The sequence below is a fragment of the Cavia porcellus genome, unplaced genomic scaffold, assembly GCF_034190915.1.
Source record: "Cavia porcellus strain 051 isolate PalLab524CR breed Dunkin Hartley unplaced genomic scaffold, mCavPor4.1 scaffold_12, whole genome shotgun sequence".
Taxonomy (NCBI): Eukaryota; Metazoa; Chordata; class Mammalia; order Rodentia; family Caviidae; genus Cavia; species Cavia porcellus.
Window position 1 is genome coordinate 6679886 of NW_026947495.1, and position 25141 is coordinate 6705026.

Sequence of the window (25141 nt, forward strand, 5' to 3'; positions counted from 1 at the left end):
GGGCTCTCCTCTAGCCTTTCCTAAAGAGGAAAAGAGCCTGGACATGAGCGAGTGAGGAGGAATACAGCCCTGGGACCACCAGGCATGGGGCACAGCCGACACTGTTCCTCTATCCTGAGCCTGGAGGCTACCCCTCTTCTTCCTCACTGCTCCAAGGGTTTTCTGCCAGAGTTGCCAAATGTTTATAGGCCTCGGCATCCTCCCTGCTGAACAGGCACACTTTTTCTCAGGAACATGGCAGTCACAGATGCCAGGAGAGAAGCCCAAGGCTGCTTCACTGTGTGTCCCATCTGGACAGACATCCCCCAGCCCCGTATCCACTCTCCTGCCACACTACCCGCAGACCAGATGCCTGGCAATCTCCAAACTTGTGGGAGGCCACAATATCTCCCAGTCAAACCAAATTATCTCTGGACAAAGCCCACCTGGACGAAATCATAACAAACAATATGCAACACAAGTCAATCTTTATTGAAAACTGCAGTATTATTACATAACAATTCGTTACAATAAACGTGCCTTTAAGAATTTTAAATCTGAGTTCATCTACTCATCAGATTGCATAAAAAATTAAAATAGTGTGAATTGACACCTAATTGAACTGGCTCAGGATGGGTGGTCCGCTCCTTTATATGACATGGAAGTTCAACGCAGAGGCAAGGGGCGCCTTTAACACTGGAAGACAATGCTGACTTGAGCTTAAAAAAGTACCAAGAGAACAGTGTAAAAAACAGTATTTAAAAATCACTTAAAAAAAAAAAAAAAAAAAGGAAATGTCTCCCATCCAGTCACAGCCCACAGGGCTCCCTGGGTGGGGCCTTGCCACAGCCCCCTGGAGCACAAGCTCCATCCAGCGGCCCCATTCCTCCTACTACTGCACACCAGCTTGTGCCAGAGCCCAAGGCCCTCTGACAGGGAGCTGCCCACCCTCCTGAAGTACACTGCAGCTCCCCGGAGAGATTCCGCTCCTCTGTCTCAGGGTTCTGAGGAACAGCTATTAGTCCTTTGGACTAAAGCCAGGTTATCACACAGGGTTTCCATTCTTCAAATGAACTGATAGGAAGAGAGACAAACCTTGAAACATATAAGATCACTTTACAAGTTTCTACCTAGACCACGCCCTCCTCACCTGGGCACGACAGCTGCAGTGCACTCAGAAGTCTGCCAGCCTTGGAGAAGCTCGGGTGGAGCAGCAGGCAGCAGAGAAACACACACAGACCTATGCAAAACAAGAATGCTAAGCTGTGCCCTCCCTAAGCCAACTATACTCCTACTAGACCCCCTTAGAAAGCACCAGAGAGAAGGACCAGTGGCTGCCCCACCTGCTGTTGCACCCATGGGAGGTCCTGTGCCGCCAGGCAGTGCCAGGCCAACTACAATTGGAGCAGCCAACTGTCAGCTGCCAGATGAGAGAAGGTGGCCCAATTGGTCATAGCAATACTGTATCTGAATGTTCAAAGACACAGGTGAAGTCTGGAGTTCCTGTGCAAAGCAGGCCGACATTTACTCGATCAGATCAGGAAAGCCCATGCAAGGACTATGCTGATGGAGGTCAGTGTGTTCCGAACTGCCCTCCGAAAGTGTGTCCTCTCACTGGCACATCTTCCAAGAACACATGCAACTCACTTCCTGGCCGCCTATCATAGAAGGATGACACCAGCAGATGGAGCAAGGCACTAGGGGCTGGATACTCAGCAGCCTGGTGCCTAGCTCAGGTCCCTGCCTCCTGAAAATACATTTGCATAGCACTTGGGAAAGGGTTCCACAGAATAACAACTGGTAGGCCGTAACTACACCAACAAGAACATTCTTGAAAGATGTCCACCTTAAAGCATAAAAGGTTCTGGAAACGTTTCCATGCTTGTTACCATAACTGGTTCTGGCCCTGTGGCCTCACCACTGTGTCAGGGAATATGTGCACTGCTTGACATCAATCAGCCTCCAATTGGCTACAAACTACGTTTCTATGTGCTGAGAACAGCAGCAGCTACATAGCTGAAGAAGCAGCTCCCAAGTCTCAGGGGAGCAGGTAGAGAACACAAAAAATGTCTAGATATCCATAGCGATGCCCATTTCTACAAGAACTAGGTCTTTTGCTTCCTGTCTCAACTTCTCAAAGAACAAGTAATTCAACTGAAGATCTCTCAAATCAGAAATGTCACACGTATAAAAAGCAAAAGTCCTTGGAATGTTGCACAATATTCATGGGATACCAAACTATACAGCTTTGTAACAGATTATTGACCCAAGTACTATTTAATTAACTTTACTAGAACAGAATACAACCGATGACAGTTTTATTACTATTATAAGTCTAGATTCTTAGCTGGTAGGTATCATCTACCATTCATAGATCTGATACCTGATGCCCTGATAAGTTTCAAAATTGGAAAGATTTTCATGAAACATATTGTACAATGCAGAAGTATCTGATAGTCTCCCAATTCAGCCTTACAAAAGGGGGAAAAATTTATTATAGAGAACAAAGGTGTTCATATAGCTGGTATAAATGGGCATCGGGGGATGCAAAACTTCCTCCAACTTAGCACTTGTGAGAACACTCACTGTGTGTGTGCCCCTCTCACACAGGCCGAGACAGTCCATGCAAGCTCTTAGAATGTTGTCCTGATTCTGGATACCACCACCCCTTATGGGTCAAGGGCATGACTGTGTCTCTATTTTTGTGAGGGGCTTTTATAAAGCATACACTAAAATCATTAATATGTTCTCCTGTGTATTATCATTCAATTGAGGAAAATGCCTTCTCCATCAATCAGTTGAGTCCCTGGGACCCTTGGAACCTACCAACATTGCAAATCGTCCATTATGTAGATGCAATTAACAGACTTGCAGAAATGAACACAACTCTGTGTTCTCACACACAAGGTAAATGACACCACACACGCGTGCGTGCACACACACACACACACACACACACATACACACACACACACACACAGGTTAAGTGCTCAGGAAACAATTTAAAGTACTTAAGAGTAAACATTCTATGTAAATGGACACTAGGAATAAGGATTCTTGTTTATAATGAGCCATGCAAAAATATTCCCAAATTTATAATATGTGAAAAAACAGAAAGTTACGACAAGTACTTACTATAAAAAATAAGATTACCAAAGGCTCAGTGGTCAAGGGTTCCACCTGCCAGCCAGGATGGCTGTCAATGGAGCGACCTCTACCCAGCACCCGGGCCCTGACCAAGCTGCCAGACAGCAGCAGCATGGTCTCTCTTCCCAGCTGAAGACCACAGCACACAGGCAACATGGGAGTGGGAGAAAAGGTGCACCTGCCCCACCTGACAGACCCCTAAAAGGGAGCAAGTCTTTCAACCTCTAGCCCTCTGACCCCACTGAGAACAGACAGCCACTCCTGTCACTCAGTCAGGCTTATTAGGAAAAAAAAAAAAATTCCCCTCTTGATTTCTTATGTACAACATTCAGATTTTAAACTCAAAATCTTTTCTATAACAGACATCAGCAGGCAAATGCTTTCCACTTCTGCCAGACCGCATGTGCTGTCCCACATGCTTGGCACCGAGTGCCTACAGCTCCAAGAGGTGGCAGAAGAGGCCCACCCTCTAGGCACAGCCCTTGGCTCCCTGATCCTAGGCATCTACAAGCCAGACAGGAGCTGAGTCAAGTCGTCATCATGTGGACAACCTCAGGATAAGCTGTATCTTTACATTTGCAGACCTAGTCATGATCTTGCCTCTCAATAAACAGGAGTAATTTAAAATAGTTTTGTTCCCTTTTAAGCATTTGTAAGTATACAACACCCTCCATAACACACAGCTGGTATCTTTGCCATTCTGTGTGAAAGAAACAGCAACACATAAGTTTTTTTTAACTGACTCAAACATTTCTTGGGAAAAGACGACATGGAATGACATTCTAAGCTAAAGGAGAAGATGATACCTGCTCCAAATGGGCCTGTTTCTCTTTCACATACCTTCCATCCCAGGAAAATAATCTAGTTCTACACAAGATATAAAAAACATCATCCTTCTTTGTAAGAGATGTGCAATGAAAACTTAGATGGCAGAGAAAATACTTGGTTTAAACACAGACCACCCTCGCCCCTAAGTGTCCTGGCCACACCGCTCTAATGTTTTATGATGATCTTGAAGCATGTCCCTATGCCTGACCCCTCCAAGGCTGAACAGAAAGGGACACCCCATAACCACTGCTCTTGAGCCACTGTAGCCTCCCTACACTCTCTCTGTCCCTGCAGTTCCATCTTGGTGCAATCAGTGTCAAAGAAACGGACCACAGAAAACTAAAAGTCCACATCCCTAGCTGGCTACCCACATCAACCTCAAAAGGCTGAAGAATCATCTAAGGTAATTCAATGCTCTATGAAGAAATTCACTTGAACACTTATTAACAGTAAGACTGCATACATTACAACAGTGCATTAGTGATACAAGTTGTAAAATATATGTCCATTCCTTTGAATTTTGCATATGATGGTTTTGCATCAGTCACTGCAGGTAGATTGAGCAAGCTTGGTTTTTGTGTTTTTAACATGCATTCAACTAGATATGATTCAGAATAGATTAATACTCCCTTCTTATTACAGTTAGCTAAAAATTGCCAGGCAGACCACAAAACAGGATTTGCTTTAAGACCAACCCACAGAGTTAGCTGGAAACTAACGGCACTGGGACCTGCTGGACCAGGACGGAGTCGTGTTTAGCTAAGTGTGGAGAGCAGTAAGAAGAAAGTCCTGGTTGGAGGCACAAAGCCTGCAGCACCAGCTGTAGAACCTCAATGATGTGACTGCACAGCTCCATCCTCAAACCTGGGGGAGAACAGACACAGAGTCACACACAGCACTTCTAGAATACCACTCAGAGAATTGCCATAGCAAGGGCCAGGCTGCCAGAGAGGGCCGCGTGGACAAAGCAGCTGACTCTGGCTCCCGCCCACCACCGAGACCAGGGTTTCCCTCTTTTCTGCAGGCAAAGGAGGGGATGTAAGTACATTTCAGTAAGGTTGAGGTGCACAGTGTAAGAAGTACACACACCGGCCGAGTGTGGTAGCACACAAGACTCCATCTCCAAACAGACAAACAGGTACTCATGGGCTATCTATTTTGTGAAGTCCCAATAAAAACCAAAGTATAAAACATTGCTTTTATGCTTAGCTCTTGGCTCAAGGGTGCATTTTTCTCGTCAATGCTTATAGCTTTGCCATTCTCAAGGAAACGCATTCTCACCAGGGCCAGGCCCCGTCAGCCTTTGCAGCCACTTACATCTGTCTGCAGGGTGATCACCACTGAGGGGGCACATAGCTGTACGTCGGGGTTCCTGGGGCCCGGTATGTGGGCACGGTGACTGGGTGAGGGGCAACCGGAGTTGGGGAGTGAGCAGTCAGCAGGGTACCTAGAACAAAGAGCAGCACATGGCACATAAGGCAGGCCTACATGCAGCATGGCCCACATCTGCACGAAGCTCCACTAAGATAGGCAGCCTGGCCTCTCTGTCCAGAGGCAGGTGCAAAGGCGGGAACGGTTCCAACCCAGCACATGGGCAGAAGACTCATGAGATTCTCCAGAGAGTGTACACATGTACAGCCACAGCAGGCTCCCACCCATAACACATCTGTAAAAGGGTCTGCGTTTCCCCTCACAGAATTTGCACAATGATTTTTATGAGTCAGATGGGAAGCTACAGAAGTTTTACAATGTTATTGTTAACTTTAAATAGGAAAGAAATTCTGATACATGCTACAACATACCTGAAAGTTAAAGACATAATGCTAAGTGAAAAAGGTAAATAAAAAAAGTTGATGACAAAAAAATACTGTAATTCCATTGATGAGGTATTTAACAATTGTCAACTTCATAGAAGCAAAACACAGAATGCTAGTTGCCAGAGGAAGTGAGCAGTGGAAAAGGTGAGTTTTGCTTAACATGTAAACAAGTTTCAGATTTACAAAAAAAAAAAAAAAAAAAAAAAGGAAAAAATAGTGTGAATATGCCTGCACTGGAGAACTGTGTACTATACCACACATGGTGGGGCATCCCTATAATCTACTCAGAAAACTGAGGCAGAAGGACTGCCACAAGTCCAAGGCCAGCATAACAACATAGCAAGATACTGTCTCAATAAGAAACACAAAACAACACAACAAAAACTGTATGCTAAAAAAATAGTTAGTATGGAAAGGGCAGCCAGTGATTTAGCTCAGTGACATAAGCGCCAGCCTGGCAAATACAAGGTGGTGAGTTCAATCCCTGGTACCAAAAAAAAAAAAAAAAAAATGGGAAGGGCAAAGAAACATGTGATAGGGTTCCAAACGCCCTGAGCTTCCAATTATATGACAAGGAATATATTTTGCTGTAACTGCAGGGGCTCAGCACCTGAGACTGTCCAAGGAGAAGCAACGGGCCAACGTCTACTGTTCATACTCCCTACAGGCATAGGCTGAAGGCAGGCAGCTTCAGTCTGCAGTCTGCTCAGCAGGGACAGACAGGCTGGGAAGCCGACGGAAATGGAGACTCTGAGCAGGAGCACATGGACTCTTCCATGCCTTCTTCTCTGGCACAATTTCTTTATTTTTGAAGTAGTTCAGGGGATAAAAGTATTATGGGCAACCAAGTGTAACTTGTGTGGGCCCAGGCCTTTGGCTAATGTGACCTGGAGATGAACCAGTTCTCAAGACATCATGAGATAAGTCCCCAGGGCTCCCCTATCTCTGTGGAGACATGTTGACCCTAGTGAGCCAAAGGTCTTACCCCTACCATGGTTTTTATTTTCCTGACATACAGGAAGCCTGGGGACGTAAAATAGATAAATACCAACCAACCTCCACAGGCAACTATTCTGTTAACACAAGACCAACCTTCCTAAATTCATAAACACATGCTTATTGATGCAGCTTGACCGACAAAAGACAGCTCATGTAAAGGAAGTCCAGAGAGGTTTAGTCCGCACTATAACCGAGCAGCCCACCACAGATGGCCTCTATCACATTCAGGTTGCTATTCAGCTACACTCCACAAGGGAGGTCACTTGACTCAAGCCTCCCAGGAGAGACACACAGGAACAAAGACTCACCTGCTGACATGGCCATGGTGGTTCCGGCAACCATGCCCATGGTGACGCCGCTGCCTCTGGGAGGAGGGATGGGGGCAGGATACACTGTAGCTGGCATGCCATTGGGCTGCACCACGGTGGTGTGGTGGATGACATGAGGGGGTGCGGCATACAGTGGCTGTGTGTAGTACGTGCCCTGCTGTGAGGAGAAAAGAGACAACTAACACAGGGTGCCACAGCTACTGAGACCCAATGGAGCCGACCCTTCCCACCATGCAGGGTGTACCCAAGCATACCTGTGCATATGGGCTCTGCTGGGGGTAGGCACTTCGCACAGGGTACACAGCAGTCTGGTAGGGGTTGGGGGAAGAGGAGTACGGTGGCACAGCCCCGCTGGTAGGGGAACAGGACACTTTGTAAGGTGTGCCTGGAGTGTAGCCTGGAACAGAAGGCAGAAGCCTTAGTTTACCCTGGCCTGTGCCAGGCACAGGGAAGGACGAGTACACAGAGAGGAACAAGATGCATGTCAGCTCATGAACAGCACAGTCAGGACCCATCACCACTACAGCCCCAAACTTCACTGAGTCTCACTCTATTCCTCAGCTCTGTGTACAGCTGCAGTCAAGGTGGGTTTTAGGGTGTGTGAGCAAGTTTCCCAGAGCATATGCTTACAACATAAACCTATCCTATCCTACAAGAATACAAACTGGTGAGGCCTTTTAAGTGTTCACCTGATTGTAAAAATGATGCTTATGTATTTTAACCTCTAGAATCTGCCTTAAAAAGATAAACAAATATACACAAAGACTTACCTGTAAGCATGCTCGTCTCAGTGTTACTTATTATAACAAAAACAAAGAGAAAAACTTATCCAACAGGATTGGCTCAGTGCCCTATCGTAAAAAGATTGCAGCATAAAGGGTCAAACACACACAATTTGCTCTTGTTCCACCAAAAATATTAAAAGAACCAGAAGACAGACTGAGGAATAAAAATAATAATAAAAATCTTACACAGATGAAGAATGGAGCAAAGACAGTGCTCTGAAACCTAAAAAAGCTGCAGTAGAAGATGACTCAGCTGAGCAAGGAGAGTGGAGAAACAGTGCAACACCAGAAATCACCTTCCCAGCAACTGGGCATCTGCAGTCCACCAATGAGTTTCCAGAAACTGGAGGGGGACTTCGGGGTGACAGATGGGCCAGGAGTACACTGAGGAAACATTAGTTGTCTGAACCCCCCATGGCAGCAGACAACAGTCTGCTCCCCAGTTAGAGGGAGAGGGCTTCTGCACAGCTATGTCTGCAGCAGCTTTACTCATCTACCCAAAGCTGGAACTGGCCCAAGTGTCCACCACCTAAGAATGCAGACAGACTGGGGCATGTATCTTCATAACCAACTACTACTCATGACTAAACCCAAGCATGGAGGGGCACATGGCTCTTTCAAAGGGCAGTCACTTGGCTGTGGTGGCACTCTACAGCACTACACAGCGGTCCAAACACACCAAGCTGCACACACAAGAATAGCTTCCGGCACAGGCAAAGTGCCTGCACAGTGTTTTCTACACAGTATGCAAGGGTGTCAATGTCCCAGCTGGTGCCAACAGCACATAGCATTCAGGCTGCCCATGGGTACCAAGAAGTGCATCATCTTTAGCCACAAACACAAGTCCCACAGCATCCAGCAACCTGACTTCTAGATGTCACCCCTACAAAAATGACAACACAGCTCCACAATGGGACTTGCAGAACATGTGCACCAATCTAATGCCTAAGTGGCAAATAACCCAAATGTTCATCACCAGGAGAAAGGTTACACTGTGACACATCTGCACAAAAAGCCTAAGCAGAGCAATGCATGTTGAGTGACTCTATTTACATACCCAACAGTAAGTAAACCCACCTATGATAAAAAGCATCCAAAAGAGAAAAGAAGAAAACTTTCTGAGATGATATAAGCATTCTGTATTTTGTTCAGGACAGTAAGGTCCCATGAGAAGGAATGATATGAAATGATTAATCCATAAGGAACAAGTAACCCAAACGCACGCTTAAGATATGTGTTCTGTACATAAATTAGCCTTCAAGTTTAAAAAATGAGTATAAAATTTAAAAATTTTAATTATAGTATTGGAATGTAGTTAGCAAAGTACACACTTTTTTGACTTAAAAGAGACAAAAATAATAAATGATTCCCAGGAAATTCATCCATATTAAATGATTTTTAAAACCACAAGAAAGAAACTTCACATTCCTCCCAGGGGCCAGGTGAGCCTTGTTTTCACATTCTGCTATAGGCTGACACCAACTTCTAGTGCCTCAGGCATGCTGTGTGAGTATGCTGTGTCCAGGTTTACGGAAGACGCTCCAGCCCCAGCTCCTCACGCACACCCAGAAAGTAGCTTCACACACAGCCTCAGCATGGCCCAATGTGCGGTCATAAGAAGGTGCTAAGCACATTTGTCAGGATCCAGTTGTGACCCCCTTCTCCCAACCACAATGACTGTTAACTGAACTAAGAAAAGATCCTTCCAGATCTCACTGTATTATTTTGCAATTCATTACTGCTGTGTTAACTGGAAATATAAACACAACCAAAATCTGAATACCCTACCTTTCAATACTGGCTGGTACTTGGCTAAATAATAGTCCGGCACATAGATTTTCTGGTAGAAGTTGGAAAAGCAAGTTCAAAGTCAAGAACACTAACAGGTCCCTACCACGCTTCAGATAGTGAGTGTTCCCCCAGGGTCTATAAGAAGATCTGATCTCCAAACATGGTACTATTCAGAGGTGATGGAAATGTTACGAGGTAAAGTCTTCAGGTCACTGGGGGTATGCCCTCTAAAGATTGAACTCCTCTTTTTATCCCCTGGCTTTGAGGAGAAGCTCTACCACCCACCTATGCCCTGCCCTGCTTGCTTCCTCACCCAAAGTAATGGGTTCTATTGATCATGGACTGCAACTTTCAAAACTATTAAGCCAAGATAGGTATTTTCTCTAAGATACCATTATCTAGGTATCAGTCATACTAATGGAAGGCTAACACTGTTACCTTTTTCCAAGGCTGCCCATCTACTGGTCTTCAAGGATTAAAAAGGAAAATAATGGTTTCACAGGTTTCACACAGTGAAACAAATTAAAACTTTATTCATGCTTTACTGCATGCCAACTCAGCAAGGCTGAAAAACATTTTCTTTATAAAGAAAAAGGCAATGTAGTGGCATGAGTCTTGCCATGCACTGACACTCCCAGAAGGCAGCCCAGGACACCTACAATTCCCAAGTGATTGGCTCACTTGGAGGGAAAAAAGCAGTGTAACACAGGCATACGTCAAACTAGGAATGGACCTGAGTGCATGATACCAACATGGGATGAATCCCTGTCTAGAAAAGATGGGGAAAAATCCAGTTCTGACTAAAAGGTGCCTGACTTCAGAGGAAAGTCGCAAGAAAACAGACCACCAACTCGGTAGCATTTACCACATCTTGGCAAGGAAGCAGGAGTTAGCTCAGGGTGGGGCAATGCTATCTCAAAAGAAAGGAGCCATGGAGATGACAGCAGGGGAGAAGCCACTTCCCCAAGCCACTCCTCTGCTTCTCAGAACACAGCGACCCACAACCACAACAAGACCACAGCAGGAGCTCCTGTTACTCCCAGATGGACATGGTCACTCCACAGTTCCTGATCCATTATCACGACAGATCTTAACCAAGACATTGCCCTAGCAGTCAGTAAACATATACTTCACCAAGATGTTAACAATTTCTTAAGCACTACTATCAAATTTTTGATTCAGAATTATCTGTGTGTAATTGAACATTTTGAGAAGAGATGCTGGATTTAAAAATTTCGAACCCCATTCAGAATTTGCAGTGTCAGTTTTTGTGTGGTTCAAGGTAACAAGCAAACAAAGCATCCTTTCTTTTTCAATTTAAAAGCATTTGGAACATAAATGAAACAACTAAAGAGGGATCAAGGGACTTATTTGGCAGACATTGAAAGGTATGCACTCAAAGAAATGGTACAATGAGAGGGAGAGGGAGGAAGGAGAGGAAGTGGTGGGGAGAGGGAGACAAACAGATTTAACTGGGTGCTTCCCTTCAGAGGTGCAGTTTGCATTTCCCGAAACTGGAGAACAAATTCTAAAGAACAGAGGTTAACAGTAAGAAATAGTTATTGAGAGAAAGATAGCTTCTGTCTAAGAGACACAGAAGAGGGCCCAGAAAGTGGGTTGCCTGGAAATAATTTTGATAGCATCAAAAATTTGTTTTCAGATGTGAAAATGACACGTCTTTTAAAGTTTACTCGCCTGCCTTACAATCAGGTAGTCGTGAGTTCGATCCCCGGTACCGATGAAAAGGAAAAAGACCAAAAAAAAAAAAAACGAGTGGGGCTGGAGATTTAGCTCAGTGGCATAAGCGCCTGCCTTACAAGCAGGTAGTCATGAGTTCGATCCCCGGTACCGATGAAAAGGAAAAAGACCAAAAAAAAAAACGAGTGGGGCTGGAGATTTAGCTCTGGCATAAGCACCTGCCTTACAAGCAGGTAGTCATGAGTTCGATCCCCGGTACCGATAAAAAGGAAAAAGACCAAAAAAAAAAAAAAAAAAAAAAACTTTACTCCAGAAACCATGAAGACAATGTCTGAGAGAGTTGCTTTAAAACTGGACATACAGATGCGCTGGTGATGGGAAACAGGGTTACACGTTCACTTACATAGGTACACATTTAAAGTCACTCCTTTGGGGTGTCGTGACACACACCGGCAATCCCAGCACCTGGGAGGCTGAGGCAGAAAGACCACCGGGAGTTCAAGGCCAGCCTGGGCTACATAGTAAGTATGAGGGTAGCCTGCACTCCATAGTAAGACTGTTCAAAAAACCAAAACCAAAATAAAAAATAAAATTGCTCTTATCAAAAACTTTCTAAAGTCAAAAACTACTAAGTTAATGATTAGGCAGGGTATTATACATTAAGAGACAAGAGACATACAAAACAAATGCAACATGTAACATTAAGTAGATCCTGATTTCAAATATTCAAAAAATTTGATATAACTGGGCAAATCTGAATACATACTATTAAATGCACTACTAAATAAAACAGGTAATTATTATCTCAAAGTGTGACAATGGTCATGCATTTTCCTCACTGGTAAGTTAGGAAGGGGCATTCTGAAGTCTGCACAAAAAGAGCTAAAAAATAGTAAGCAATTCTCAATTAGTTCATCAGGCAAAGGGGAAAACTTCATACATGCACATTCATCCTTATAAAGATAAAGCCAACAGGGCAAAATGACAGCTGATGGATGTAGGTGGCAGCGGTTACAGGCATTCACTACACTATTCTCTGAACTGTTCTGTATATCTGACAATTTTTTATAACACAGGATAAGACATTCTTTCAAACTGGGCTCAGTGGTATTAGTCTAGTCCCAGCTACTTGGGGAGGCTCAGGCAGAAAGATGGCATAACATCCAAAGTCTAAGGAGACTGGTTCAAAAGACAAAAACAAAAGAACTAAAACCAGCTTTCAAAGGATGACACACAACTGTGAGAGCTAGGCAGAAAATCTCCATAAAGGGCCATTCATCAGGTGAAAAAAGTTGGGAGCTCACTATCCAAAAGGATCACTACAGTCTCATGTGCCTCAGAAGAATGAGCATCGGGTCAAGCCTCTAAAAAGGCCATCACTGGAAGGCGTGGCTCTTCAGCAAGTTAATCCGAAAGACACCTGGCACCTGGGCAGGGACTAGGAGAACATATAGCCAATGCTCTAGTTATAGTTCTACACCACAAACTGATTCACAAAAGAAAGACAGGATAAAAGATGTTGTTTGAGGAAGTAAAAACTTATGAACGGTGAATTCCCAAGTGGAAAAAAACATACAGTGTATCCTCTAGGAGACCCATCAATATTCCTAACAAGTCCTTGATCAGTCTGTCACCATGTAAACTGAATAAAAAGCTTGGGCTGGAAGGAGGACTGTGCTCCAGCCTGAACACACATCCAAAGACACAAGGAGAAAGGTCTCCAGAGAGAGGTTGTCTGAGCACACACAGACACTTGCCCGGCCATGTGACAGAAACGCCTTGAGAGGAGATCCCTACAGCTGGTGGGATCCTGAGAGAGTTGCTTTAAAACTGGACATACAGATGCGCTGGTGATGGGAAACAGGGTTACACGTTCACTTACATAGGTACACATTTAAAGTCACTCCTTTGGGGTGTTGTGACACACACCGGCAATCCCAGCACTTGGGAGGCTGAATTTCATTAACAACAGGATCAGACACCCAATGAAAGACGCAAGTATCAAGTCGATGAAGCACAAAAGAGGTAAGGGGAAATACCACACATGTATGACACAGCTGTGAATAATGTTAACAAGCTCCCAATTAGAGGGATGAGAAGTCATTACCTCCTGTCCAGGGAAATGAAAAGGCTAAATTTTTATCCCAACTCACACACCATCAAGCGGCACTTCCTTTAAAATGGTAGCAACATGAGACTGACCTTGCCAGTCGTTCAAACAAAGTAGCCAGGAAGTGCGGTTTTCATTTTTAAAAGCTTATAGGACCACTGAAATTTTAAATTATATGCATATAAACCTTTAAAAGTCTCCTAAACTCCCACAACCTATTAATATTCTAATTCTCTGCTATGTGGCTCCCATCAATAAAGTTTAAGTTTTAAACAAACCTAGAGTCTCATTTCACAGATCTAAGACTGAGTTTAAAAAGAAAAAAAGGTGTAAAGAATTTTCACTTATTAAATATCCTTCAAAAATAAGAACAGATAAACACTATGTGATACCAATGGTTTAATTAAACCATTATTTATTAGACATGTCTGTACTAGTATACCAATGTTTACAATCTGATTATTACCTTAAGTATTAACCTATGCACACTTTCATCTTTTCTAAACAACCCCACAGAGCTGACTACATGATATCAGATTATCACTGCAAATGTAAGGAAAAGGCACTGCTTGGCCATAAACCAATCTAACAGAGGCCTCAAGTGTGCTGGCTGAGGCCTGATCCCATCCCGATGACACCTGGTCCTGGGCATGAATCTGGGCTGCAACCACCCAGTAACACAGCCGAGGGCAGATGACCTCATTACACAAATGCCCAGGGTAAAGTCAACAACATGGCCAGTCACAGCCAACTCGTAGCCCAAACTCTGATTCTAAAACAAGACTGGCCACTCTGCCTGCATGAGTGCATACCTACTACATGTATTCAAGGGGACAAAACAAAGAATAATTTCTCCGCTTCTAGACTCCAAGTAATAGAACCCTCTAAGCAAAAATTACACTTAAGCACCGCAAGGTATTTTGAACCTTCTTTGTTACACTTTGAAGAAGAGCTAAAAATGAACAGCAAAGGGGCTGGGGGTTTAGCTCAGCGGCGTAAGCACCTGCCTTGCAAGCAGGCGGTCGTGAGTTCGATCCCCGGTACCGATAAAAAGGAAAAAGACAAAAAAAATAAATAAATAAAATAAAAAAAAATAAAAATGAACAGCACTAGAGATTACAAAAGCACTCTGAAAGAAAAAAACGTACAAATACAGCACCAAAGATCAGCTGTCTACAAATGCAATGATTAAGAGAACCAGCAAGTGTATCAAGAAGCAAAGAATGGTGAAAAACTTCCTTAATGCTTTTATAGCGATCAGTAAAAGGAAAGGTCCACTGAAAACAGAAATTACAATATGTAAAACATTCTCAAAAACTCAAGCCAGGTTTGGTGGTGTACTCCCAGCACTCGGGAGGCTAAAGGAAGAGGATCCACTGTGAGTTCCAGGCCAGTCTAAACCGAATAGTAAAATCGGGTCTCAAAAATACCAAAAAAAAAAAAAAAAAAAAAAAAAAAAAAGACTTCAAAAGATCCCAGTGTAGTTGTGTCCCAGACTCAGAGGAGAGAGTCAACAGCGCTGAGTCACTAGTAGAATCTTTAAAGCATCTTTATTTGGGGTGTTGAGACTTGAACCCAGGTCTTCATGCACACCAAGTATGCCCTAGCCCATCTCTTTTCATTCATCAATTTCACATAAAAGGTCTTATTTGCAGATTCCTAAAAATAAAAACAAAAATCCTGACACTACTAGGCCAGCAGTCTGGCAGCCAGCAACTGGCTGGCACCCATCAGTGTGTCATCACAAGGAAATGGCACTGCCTACCTACCTGCCCTGGCTCTGGGTTAAAGTACTTGTTTAAGAGCAGATGTGGAAAAGAGCTGAGAAAGGACTCATCTTCCTAAGAGGAAAGCTGTAGAAGGTGGCAACACCTGTCCTAAGAAGCGGACTGCCTCCCCACACCCGCGCTCCTGTACACAGAAGGGCTGCACACTTTCGGCAAGAACAACTGGGTCACTAGGCATGGTGGCTCACGCCTGTAATCCCAGCGCTCGGGAGGCTGAGGTAGGAGGATCCTTGTAAATTCAAGACCAGCCTGGACTACAAAGTGAGCTCAAGGCCAATCTGAACTACACAGTGAGACCCTGTCTCAAAAAGACCAAAACAACAACAACAACAACAACAACTGGGTTAGCCTTAAGGAAACCTGAGGTACTTTTTGTAAAATGCTAAAAATCAGTTGGAAGTTTTCATCTTACATTTTTACCTTAACTTCTCCTCCATTAAGAAAAACTTACACTACTTGTATTAAATGAGTTTGAAACCTCTGAAAACTCTTAGAAAAAGAAATTTATTTTATGGTGGCCTGTAGCAGTATCACATGTAGCATTAACACACAAAAATAAACTTCACACTGACCTATCAACATGCATGAAAATTAACCCCAAATAGGTAATAGACCTAAATGTACAACCTAAAATATAAAATTTCTAGTGTGTGGGCTAGCAAACAAGAGTCAACACCCCCTCCCCCCAACACACAAGAGACCAGCTGATCCAGAGAAACACAGGCTGCGATGATAGCTATTGAGGTGAAATTCAATCTGATGCTTGTGGTGTTTGATGTTTCACTGACCTTGCAAGTCCAGGGCCAGTGGTCTGATAATCTGTTCTGAGGATTAGCGGTACGGTACGCAGTGTGTCATCTAGGGGACATCTCCTTCTGAGGGTTGTAGTCATTATTGATTCTCTATTGTCTTGTTTTAAAGTCTTGTTTCATTTTTATTGTTTTGTTGGGTTGAATTTTGTTCTATTTTATTTTGTTATATCCATGGCATGTGCAGCTATTTTAAAGATGGCAAGATACAGTAGCCATTTTGGGTTTACTATTGTCTCGTTTTGAAGTCCTTTATTGCAGTCATTGTTTTGTTAATTTATTGGTTCTATTCTGTTCTGTTGGATTTATACTACGTCTAAAAGTATCTGCAGCTATTTTGAAGACAGCAGGAGGCATTATGGTAACTATTGTTGATTTCATAATCTTTTGAAGCCCTAAGTCACTTACACTGGTTTTATTGGTTTTGTTGTTTCATTTTCCTTGGTTTTATTCTCTTTAAAATTAAACTAAATAAAACTTCTAGAAGAAAAAAAGGAGAAAATCATGATGAAGTTGGATTAGGTAAATTTCTCAGAAAGGATCTCAAGGTCATGATTTTTAAAAAACGATACACTAAACCTCAACAAATTTAAAAAACCACTCCTCTCGGAAAGATTCCATTAAAACAATTTTCTAAAAAATCTACAGACTGGGAGAAAAACCTCTAAAACTCACTTACTGTCTAAAGCACTTAAAACTCAACAACAAAAAAACAAATTTAGGCCCTGGGTATGATAGTGGCATACATCTGTAGTTCCAGTATCTCAGGAGGCTGAGGCATGAGGCTCACTTCAGCATAGAAAGGAGGTACAAACCAGCCTGGGAAAAATAAAAAGATCTCTCATAAAAAATTTTTTTTTAAATTAAAAACAGATGAATTAGGGGAAAAGAGGAAAGAACGAAGGGAAAAGGAAAAAGACAAAAATTAGTGTATGTATATACAAAAGATAGCTAAGATGGCTCTACTAATAATTGCTATTAGTTCTTGAAAAAGAACAGTTAATACTGATGATTAGATCAATTTTGTGTGTCCATATCCTGTAGTCTAAGAAATTCTTTTGAAGATAAAAATATGCAATGTAACAACCATTATTAAATTCCTACCATTTTGTTTTGAAAGCCTATATTGTTATTGTCTTGAGTTTGTTGCTGTTGCCTGTCTTTTTTGCTTTTTGTTTTTTTTTTCTTAAAAGTAGAAATAAAAATGAATTACCCAGAACAAACAAAAAGTACCTCTGCAATTGACATAATAAAAGACATATACAAACCTTACCAAAGACAGACAAATGGCAAAAAAAGCAAATGAAAAGATGATCAATTCTATCAGTTATGAAAATTCATATTAAAACTACAATGATGCATTACACATCTAACAGAAGAGCTAAAATTTTAAAAACTGATCATAGCAATGTTAAAAGACGTGGAAGAGCCAGATATCTCAAATACAGCACTAAGGAGAATGTAAAATGCACAACCACTCTGAGAGACAGTGTGGCAATTTCTTACCAAGTTAAATACGCACCTGCCTTCAGAACCAGTGATTCCACTCGCATTGAGAAATGGGAGCATACATCTATATAACAACTGGCTATACATAGTTATTCACAGAAATTTCATTTATAATACAACAAAACTGCTAATAACCCCAATGTTCACTACCTGGCAAATGGATAAGCGTTATTGGCAAATGGATAAGTGTTATTTCCATACAGTGGAATACAAGTTAATAATTAAAAGGAATGAAACAGTGAATACATACTATACAGGTGTATGTATTGTGCCAAATCAAAAAAGCCAGTCCAAAAAAGAGGCATTCTAGGTGAATCCATTTACACAAACATTTTATAAAATATAAACTCATCAATAGCAGAAAAAGCAGACCAGCAATTTCTTGGAACCTAGGAGGCTTAAAAAATGGACAGACAAAAACTCAAAAATGCCAACAATGGGAACGTTCACTCCCAAATGTGCTAGCCATGTCCTATATCGGAAAGGTTATCAAACAGTAAACTGTAAACACGTATAGTGACTCAAGACAGCTGACAACAAAGAGTGAACAACGGGAGACATCTTACAAAAAGAGACAGATGGCTGGCACCAAGGCATGAACCCCTACTGATCTCAGGAAAGGCATGTCACCCCATCTGCCAAGACAGGCATGATAAGAGACACTCCTGCCTGGCCAGAGAGAAACTGTGCCCCCTTTCCCAAGCTAGACAAGAAGGCGAAAGAAAAACTGTTTTCAAAAGAAAACGAGAAACCACTGCGTTAAAAGGTTAGCAGCTCAAATCAAAACTCTTAGCTTAACTGTGTCTTACAGTAGTGGGAAAGCATCCAGGAGAGCCCCAGTTACTCTGGTTGAAGCAGGCGTGAACATGAACTCAGGACAGAGGTTTGCCAGGTCTGTGTCTGAGTATACACTGAGGGCTGAGGAGAGGTGTCACAAGGGAGACAGGAGAGATGGACATAACAGTAGAACACAAGGGCAGAATTTTACGAATCACAACGTAGGGAGGGCCACTACTGATATGTCATTTTCTGTCAAAGTTAACTACTCCAGCAGTCTCATGAGGTACCATCCCCACCCACTGTGAAAGGCAAGCGAAGCCTTTACATCAAACCATGAACCTCCACAACTACAAAGGAATTACAAAGTCCAGTGAGTGAATAAAACCTAAATTAAGCCAAAAAAGTGTGCAGGTTCACTGAAGAGATGACACTAAAACATTTTTACAAAATTCAGACCCAAGCCAATTCAATTTGAGCAGTGATTTCTAAAATCTTAAACTATCCTCAAGCACCCTACAAGGGAAACAAGACTATTTTAAAAATATAACCACAGTGCCAAACTACTACAGAGAGTAGTCAACCCTACTGCACGAAGAGAAGTCCTAGCATAGGGAGTTAACTTGTCCCAACCTCGAAGTCAGACTGAAGATCTGGACAGTGGGACTATCTGCAGTGTCTGATACTTCACATGCAGTAAGAATTACACTTTTCTCCCTTATTAACAGGCCAGTTTTTTGAAATGAGAAATCTACTCAAGGCCAAATCCTAAGTCTACACCCCCTGTTCTCAAAGCCTACCACTTCACTTGCCCCCCAATTACATGTACAATGCATTTGGTTTCACAGTCCTTACCTGTTTGGAAGGTAGGATTCGCGCCGTGGTACATGTTGGGAGAATAAGCAGGAGCTGCTGCTGCATAGCCCATGGGGAAACCAGCTGCAGGAAAACATACACAGCACAATGGATATTGTCAATCAAAGTGTGAGATGATCTCACAGCTAGAGCTCTCGAAAACGCTGCTCTTCCCATCCTCTCCAGACCCCAACAGCACTCTGTGTGCTTCACAGTTCACCTCTTTTTTCCTCAGACTTCTGATGTGTCATAACCATAGTCAAGTTTTGTGGGGGATAGGATGCTGGGGACCGAACCCAGGGCCTTGCACTGAGCTTTTTATTTTGAGATTGGGTTTCATTAACGTGCCCAGGCTGGCCTTGAACTTATGATCCTCCTGCCTCAACCTCCCCTGTAACTGTGTGCCAATGTGCACAGCCATAATCATGTGTTTTAAACCTCTCATCAAATGCTTATAACTTTCTACAACTGGAAAAAATTTTGTAAACTTCGTCTAAATCTACTGTCAAGAGCCAACCCCAGAGTGATGAGTGTGTGCTCAGCACCTGTGAGGCCCTCAGCATCAAAATAAATAAGAATAGAAAAATAAATAATCACAATGACCAAAAGACTTTTAAAAAGAAGCCAAGCTTGGACTTGGAGATTTAGCTCAGTGGCATAAGCACCTGCCTAGCAAGCACAAGGACGTCAGTTCAATCCCCAATGCCGCAAAAAAAAAAAAAAAAAAAAGAAGCCAAGCTAGATTAAGGAAGCCTCCAACACTTTCAGAAGTTTCATTCCAGATTCCAACTGCAATTTATTCCTTAGCAAGAATTGTAAGAGGGCTAAAAATACCATGTGTTAGGTCCCATATATCTGGCTTTACTACCCAGAATACAAAAGAAGCATCATTCTGGACCCCCACATCCCATTTCTGCTTCTGTCAGTGAGACAGTAAGTGTTTTAAAGCCACGTATTCTCAGTGACTCCAAAAACAAAGCCACAATATTGCTCATTCTCAATTAAAAGCTAATTTTTGTTTGTTTTTGTTTTTTTGAGACAGTCTCACTATGCAGTTCAGGCTGACCTGTAACTCACTATGTGACTCAGGCTGGCCTCAAACTTATGGTAATCCTCCTGCCTCAGCTTCCCAAGTGCTGGGATTACAGATGTGCATCACCACACCTGGCTGATTTTTTATTCTTAAGCACTACTGTATTTAAAAATTCTACATTCATTGTAGATTTCTTCATATTGTGAAGTTCTAACCCTACTTCCCCAATTAAGGGTCACTAGCCAATCCCAGGCTGTCAATGTTATTAAGCTTCAAAATTCTTCCTCTATAACCACACAGAAAGGGGAAAAACCTACAGGATTTACACAAAAGCAAGGTGGTCTTTCTTAATACAAACCATGTCTACCAGTAATCCTTACTATGAACACAACAGAAATATTAAACACCTTGAAATGCTCTAGTCAGAATCCTGCCCCCAGGGTGTTCATCAGCAGAGACGTCACCTGCCCAACCCTCCTCAGAGCCAGGGGCCCTTGAGACTCTTAACCCCTCACCTGCCCCTGCTTCACCATGCTGAAGATGACCCTTGTGTAACAACAAGGGCATGAAGAAGCGTTATTTGCACTGAAGACACACAGCCAACTGAGGCTTTCCAGCCTGATTAGTGTCACAACTACTTGGGAAAGGCTTCAGGTCTCTATTCCTATCTTCTGGAACCTAGAAATGAACTTGAAAGGAAACTGTGGTTTTCAAAACAAACTGTGCTGAGGGGGCCACAGAAAGTGTTTCTGAGGGTATGTGGACCAGGACACTGAAGTGTACCATGATGCCTAGTAACCAAGTGAGGAAACCTTAAGGGTTAGCTGAAAACAGGAAGTAGGGCAGGGAACATCTTTATGGATGGGTTTTATATTTTCTGCAGCATTTTGAAAGCAAGGCTCTCACAAGAGCTTGACACTCTAGCACTGAGCTACACAACCAGCTCACAGGTTTTATTTGATGGCTCTAAATCAGCTCAAACCCTGGGAGCACACAGCAGCAAGGGCGGGGATGCCCCCCTGCTCCATCTTCCTGCCCCTCCAAGCTTTCCTTCAGGTATCTGGGGAACAAAGGTCATCACCCATGGCCCACAGGAATTCCTACAAGTGCTCAGTTCTCAGAGATGAATCTGCTGCTTCAAATTTGTTTTCCTTGGTTCTTGAAACTGATTCTCTTCTACCTCAGCAGGATTCACTGTGGGTTTCCCATTTGGATCCTCGTTTTCCCACTGCCCTCTCCAACGAGTAAGGAAAGAGCATGTGCAGCCAAATGTTTTATCAACTCATTTTGCATCCAGGGCAGATTCCACCTGAAATGGACCTAAAGTTGCCTCTGAAAGCCAGGGCAGTGATTTCCATCAGCATCCTGTGGGCTGACTGCAAGTTCCACCAGAAACCAGACTTTTGAGGTCCACAGAATGAGGAGCTGCCCTCAACTCTCCCACAGGGGCTGCCAGGATATAGCTCAGATATCAAGGCACCAGTTAGAATGCTCTAAAAAATGGTTTATTTATTTAAAAACTAACCACCATTAGACTAAATCATACCCTTCAGACCTCTGCAAGAATTCCCACAAAATTCAGATTTCCCCATCTCTCCCCATAAACTCTGAGTAAACTCTCAGAAGTAGTTTGCTCTGTACTTACCTACTACCATTTAAGAGTCCCCAGAAAACTACTGTCATGTTGCTGACCATTCTCACCCCACCCTTCTTAAAAAGGAGTTAAATGCTCTAAAATCACACAGAAGACATGCACAACTTACTTAAAGCTTAGTGACCCACCAGAAACAGGATGCCACCACATCCCCGGTCTCTGTGCAGGAGCTGAGCCCTCTGATCCCCTGGGAGCTTCTGCTGCTTCCGTGCCTTGCCTCTCCTATCCTCCACTCTATCCCTCACCAGAACATAGCTCACCTTACTATCTCTACTCCAACTACTCCAACAGTTTCTACCTGGGCTGCACAAAAACTTGGAGAAAGTGAAGGAGGAGTGGAAAAAGGGGGAGAGAAACAAAGATCACCACAACACTATCCAGCTGGCAAAGAAAGCCACAAAGTGGACCTTCACAATTTCTAAGACGGTGTGTGTGACAACCAATGAAAAACCCTCAGCAGGCTAAAATACAGGTCCTCATCACTGAAAAACAAAAGACAAGGACCCTTGACAACAAAAGACCCACAGGTGACCCAGAGACTGCAGCCATCTGACAAGGTCTCTAAAATACACGAGTGCCTTTTGGGAATAAACAGAAGGTGTAGGAAATAAATGACAAGTTATTATTTAGCGCACAGATTTTATAACAAATTTGAGCACAATTAGCAGAATTAGATAAATGGATATAGGTCAGTACTCATATTTAAGTTCAAATGAAGAAAATCACACTAATTTTTAAGAAGCAAAAACTATTCTGATAGAAATCAGAATGCAATTATATGTTCAGTCTGAGTGAAAGTAAGTGTCCACTTAAAAATCTACAATTGAAGGCTGTAAGCAATCTAAAAATTCAAAGCAGTAGGCAAATGTAGGCTCTCCAAAGATATCACAATGGATCCCTAGAATCTGTGATTATAACCTTATTTGGAAAAACTCTTTGGAAATATGACTAAGGACCCCGAGATGAAATCATCCTGGATTATCCAAGTGGTCCTGAAATCCAACAAGTATCCTTACAAAAAGCAAACAGAAGAGAAGATGTGACTACGGAGGAAGAAATGGGGCTGATGTGGCCACAGTATGACAAGCAGGAGAACCAACAGTGCCAGAAGCTAGAAGAGGAAAGCAATGTTCAGTGCCTCTGGAGGGACTGAAGCCTGCCAATACCTTAACTTCAGACTTCTGAGAAAATAAATTCCTGTTAATTTAACGTACTGAGTGTGTGGTTGTAATTTATTATACCAGCTACAGGAAATAAATATACTCAGCAAAAATGTGCCCCCAAAATGAAAGAAAAATAAAGACACTATCACAAAGACAAATTTCACTCCAACATTTATGAAGGAAAAAATACTAAAGGGAGTTGTTCAGACAAAGGGCAGTGAGTGCAGACAGAGCCATGTCAACAGAGAAAGCAATGAAGGGTGTTAAAAATAATGTGTTAATACAAATGGAGGCTGACTGCACCAAATAAAAACAGCAGTCTACCCTGGCTACTTATTCAGGGTGTTGAGGCAATAAGATGTCACGCTCAAACCTAGTCTAGGAAACTTATCAAGACTTTGTCACAGGGTGGGGAGTTTAAGAGGAGGGACAGGTTACAGATCAGTAGTAAACAGCCTCTGGGTTCAATTCCCAGTATCACCTCCTTCAAAAAAGGAAGGTATTAAGTATGGCAGAATAAAAAGAAAAAAAGGTATAAAAAGTTGTGATCTTTATAGTAACCATTAAAGGCATAGTAAAAGAATTTCTAATACAAGGATAAATCAAAGAAAAATATTTGATTAATCCAAAAAAGAAAAATTAAAAGAAACTAACAATGAAAGAACAATGAATATTCTAGTTATAAATTCAATTATGTAAGTAATGACTACAATTAAAAGACAGTGAGCCTTGGGCAGGAGAGTTCCCTCTCTCATCAAAGTGCTCCCACAAGCTTGAACCACAGCGGCACAAACAGCTCTAATCACTCTTTATCAGACTGGTTACTAATAAAATCTGTAAAAAATCTCCTGACAGAGCAGTCTGAGACATATGAAGTATAGCCCTGTGAAAACATGTTGAATGTAACAAGAAAGACAACAGGTCCACCTGCTTGTCAGACCATAAAGCAATGTAAAAGCACTCTCTCTCCTCGTAACATCCTGTCACCTTTTTGGTGGGGGGGGGGGTGTTATTTGCCTTAGAACTTTGCGAGTCACCTAAGTCAACATTTCTGACCCTCTGAAGTCTAAATAACCTGCAGTGCTGACTGCACTGAGACCTCACTGATACAGTTTTATAAAAGTCAGGAAGGCTCAAAATATCAAAACCAAACAAAAACCAGGTAAGTATAAAGAAAAAGAAAAATTATATAAAAGCCTACAAAATGTAAAATCTTTTTAAAGTTACAGAAATTTTCTTTTAATCTGAGCACAGTGTCACACACCTATGATCTCAGCACTTGGAAAGGCTGAGGTATGATGACCCTAAGTTCAAGTACAGCCTGAACAACTCAAGTGATTCAGCAAGACCTTGTCTTAAAATAAAAGAGGGCTAGGAATTTTAAACCAAAAAGGGAAAAAACCTAAATGGGTTTTCATTGCACAATTCCCTTGACCGGGGGTCAGCAAATAGCAGCCCGCCATCTTTCTCAGCTCAGTGAGAGCAGCACCCAGACACTGGCGAAGGCCACTTCTGCACTCCATAAAGCGAGTCCCGCACAGTCCATGCTCCTCAGGACAGTTTCTGCTGGGCCTCTGCAGTGTACTAATCCCACCCTTCCCCAACCACAAAGCAGCACAAAGTACAGACATTTCAGCAGCCACAGCCTTGCATATAACTGATACTGATCACCAGCAATGTTTTAGGGTCTACCAAATTGTAAGTTTCTAACTGCTTCCTTGGCTCCAGATTCCCTCAGGATCTTCTTCAGCTAGTTAGTACTTTGCTGACACTAGTGTCATAGTTTAAAAATAGTAAGCCTCACCATTAAACTGTCTTTCATCAATCTGGAAAACACCATCACTCCTTTTGTTCCAGTCTTTACTTAGTCCTCACATTTTTTAACCAGCTTCCTGCTTCCCCATGTTCCAGTGTTTTTTGTTTGTTTAGTTTGTTTATCGTTCTGAGCCTAAACTCAAGACTTTCACACTGCGCTGCCACTCCAATACTTTTTTATTTTTTATTGAGTCCAGTTGTAACTAGATCACTAAGTTGCCCAGCCTGGCTTGCATTTGTCATCCTCCACAGCCTT

General features: G+C 42.6%; 1 protein-coding gene across 4 annotated transcripts in view; it reads right to left on the bottom strand.

Moving 5' to 3' along the window:
• Positions 1-450: 450 nt before the first annotated feature.
• Positions 451-25141, bottom strand: part of Fam168b (family with sequence similarity 168 member B) — a 42632-nt gene continuing 17941 nt past the window's right edge. For 2 of the 4 annotated variants that reach the window (XM_063258781.1, XM_063258782.1), the window contains exons 3-7: positions 19221-19304; positions 7354-7496; positions 7079-7277; positions 5272-5401; positions 451-4818 (exon numbers count right to left, since the gene is read on the bottom strand). In XM_063258781.1, the coding sequence (XP_063114851.1) occupies positions 5289-5401; positions 7079-7277; positions 7354-7496; positions 19221-19304 (539 nt within the window). In that variant the 3' untranslated portion in view covers positions 451-4818; positions 5272-5288. The remainder of the gene's footprint in view (positions 4819-5271; positions 5402-7078; positions 7278-7353; positions 7497-19220; positions 19305-25141) is intronic. The other 2 variants (XM_063258784.1, XM_063258783.1) reach the window with 2 other exon arrangements.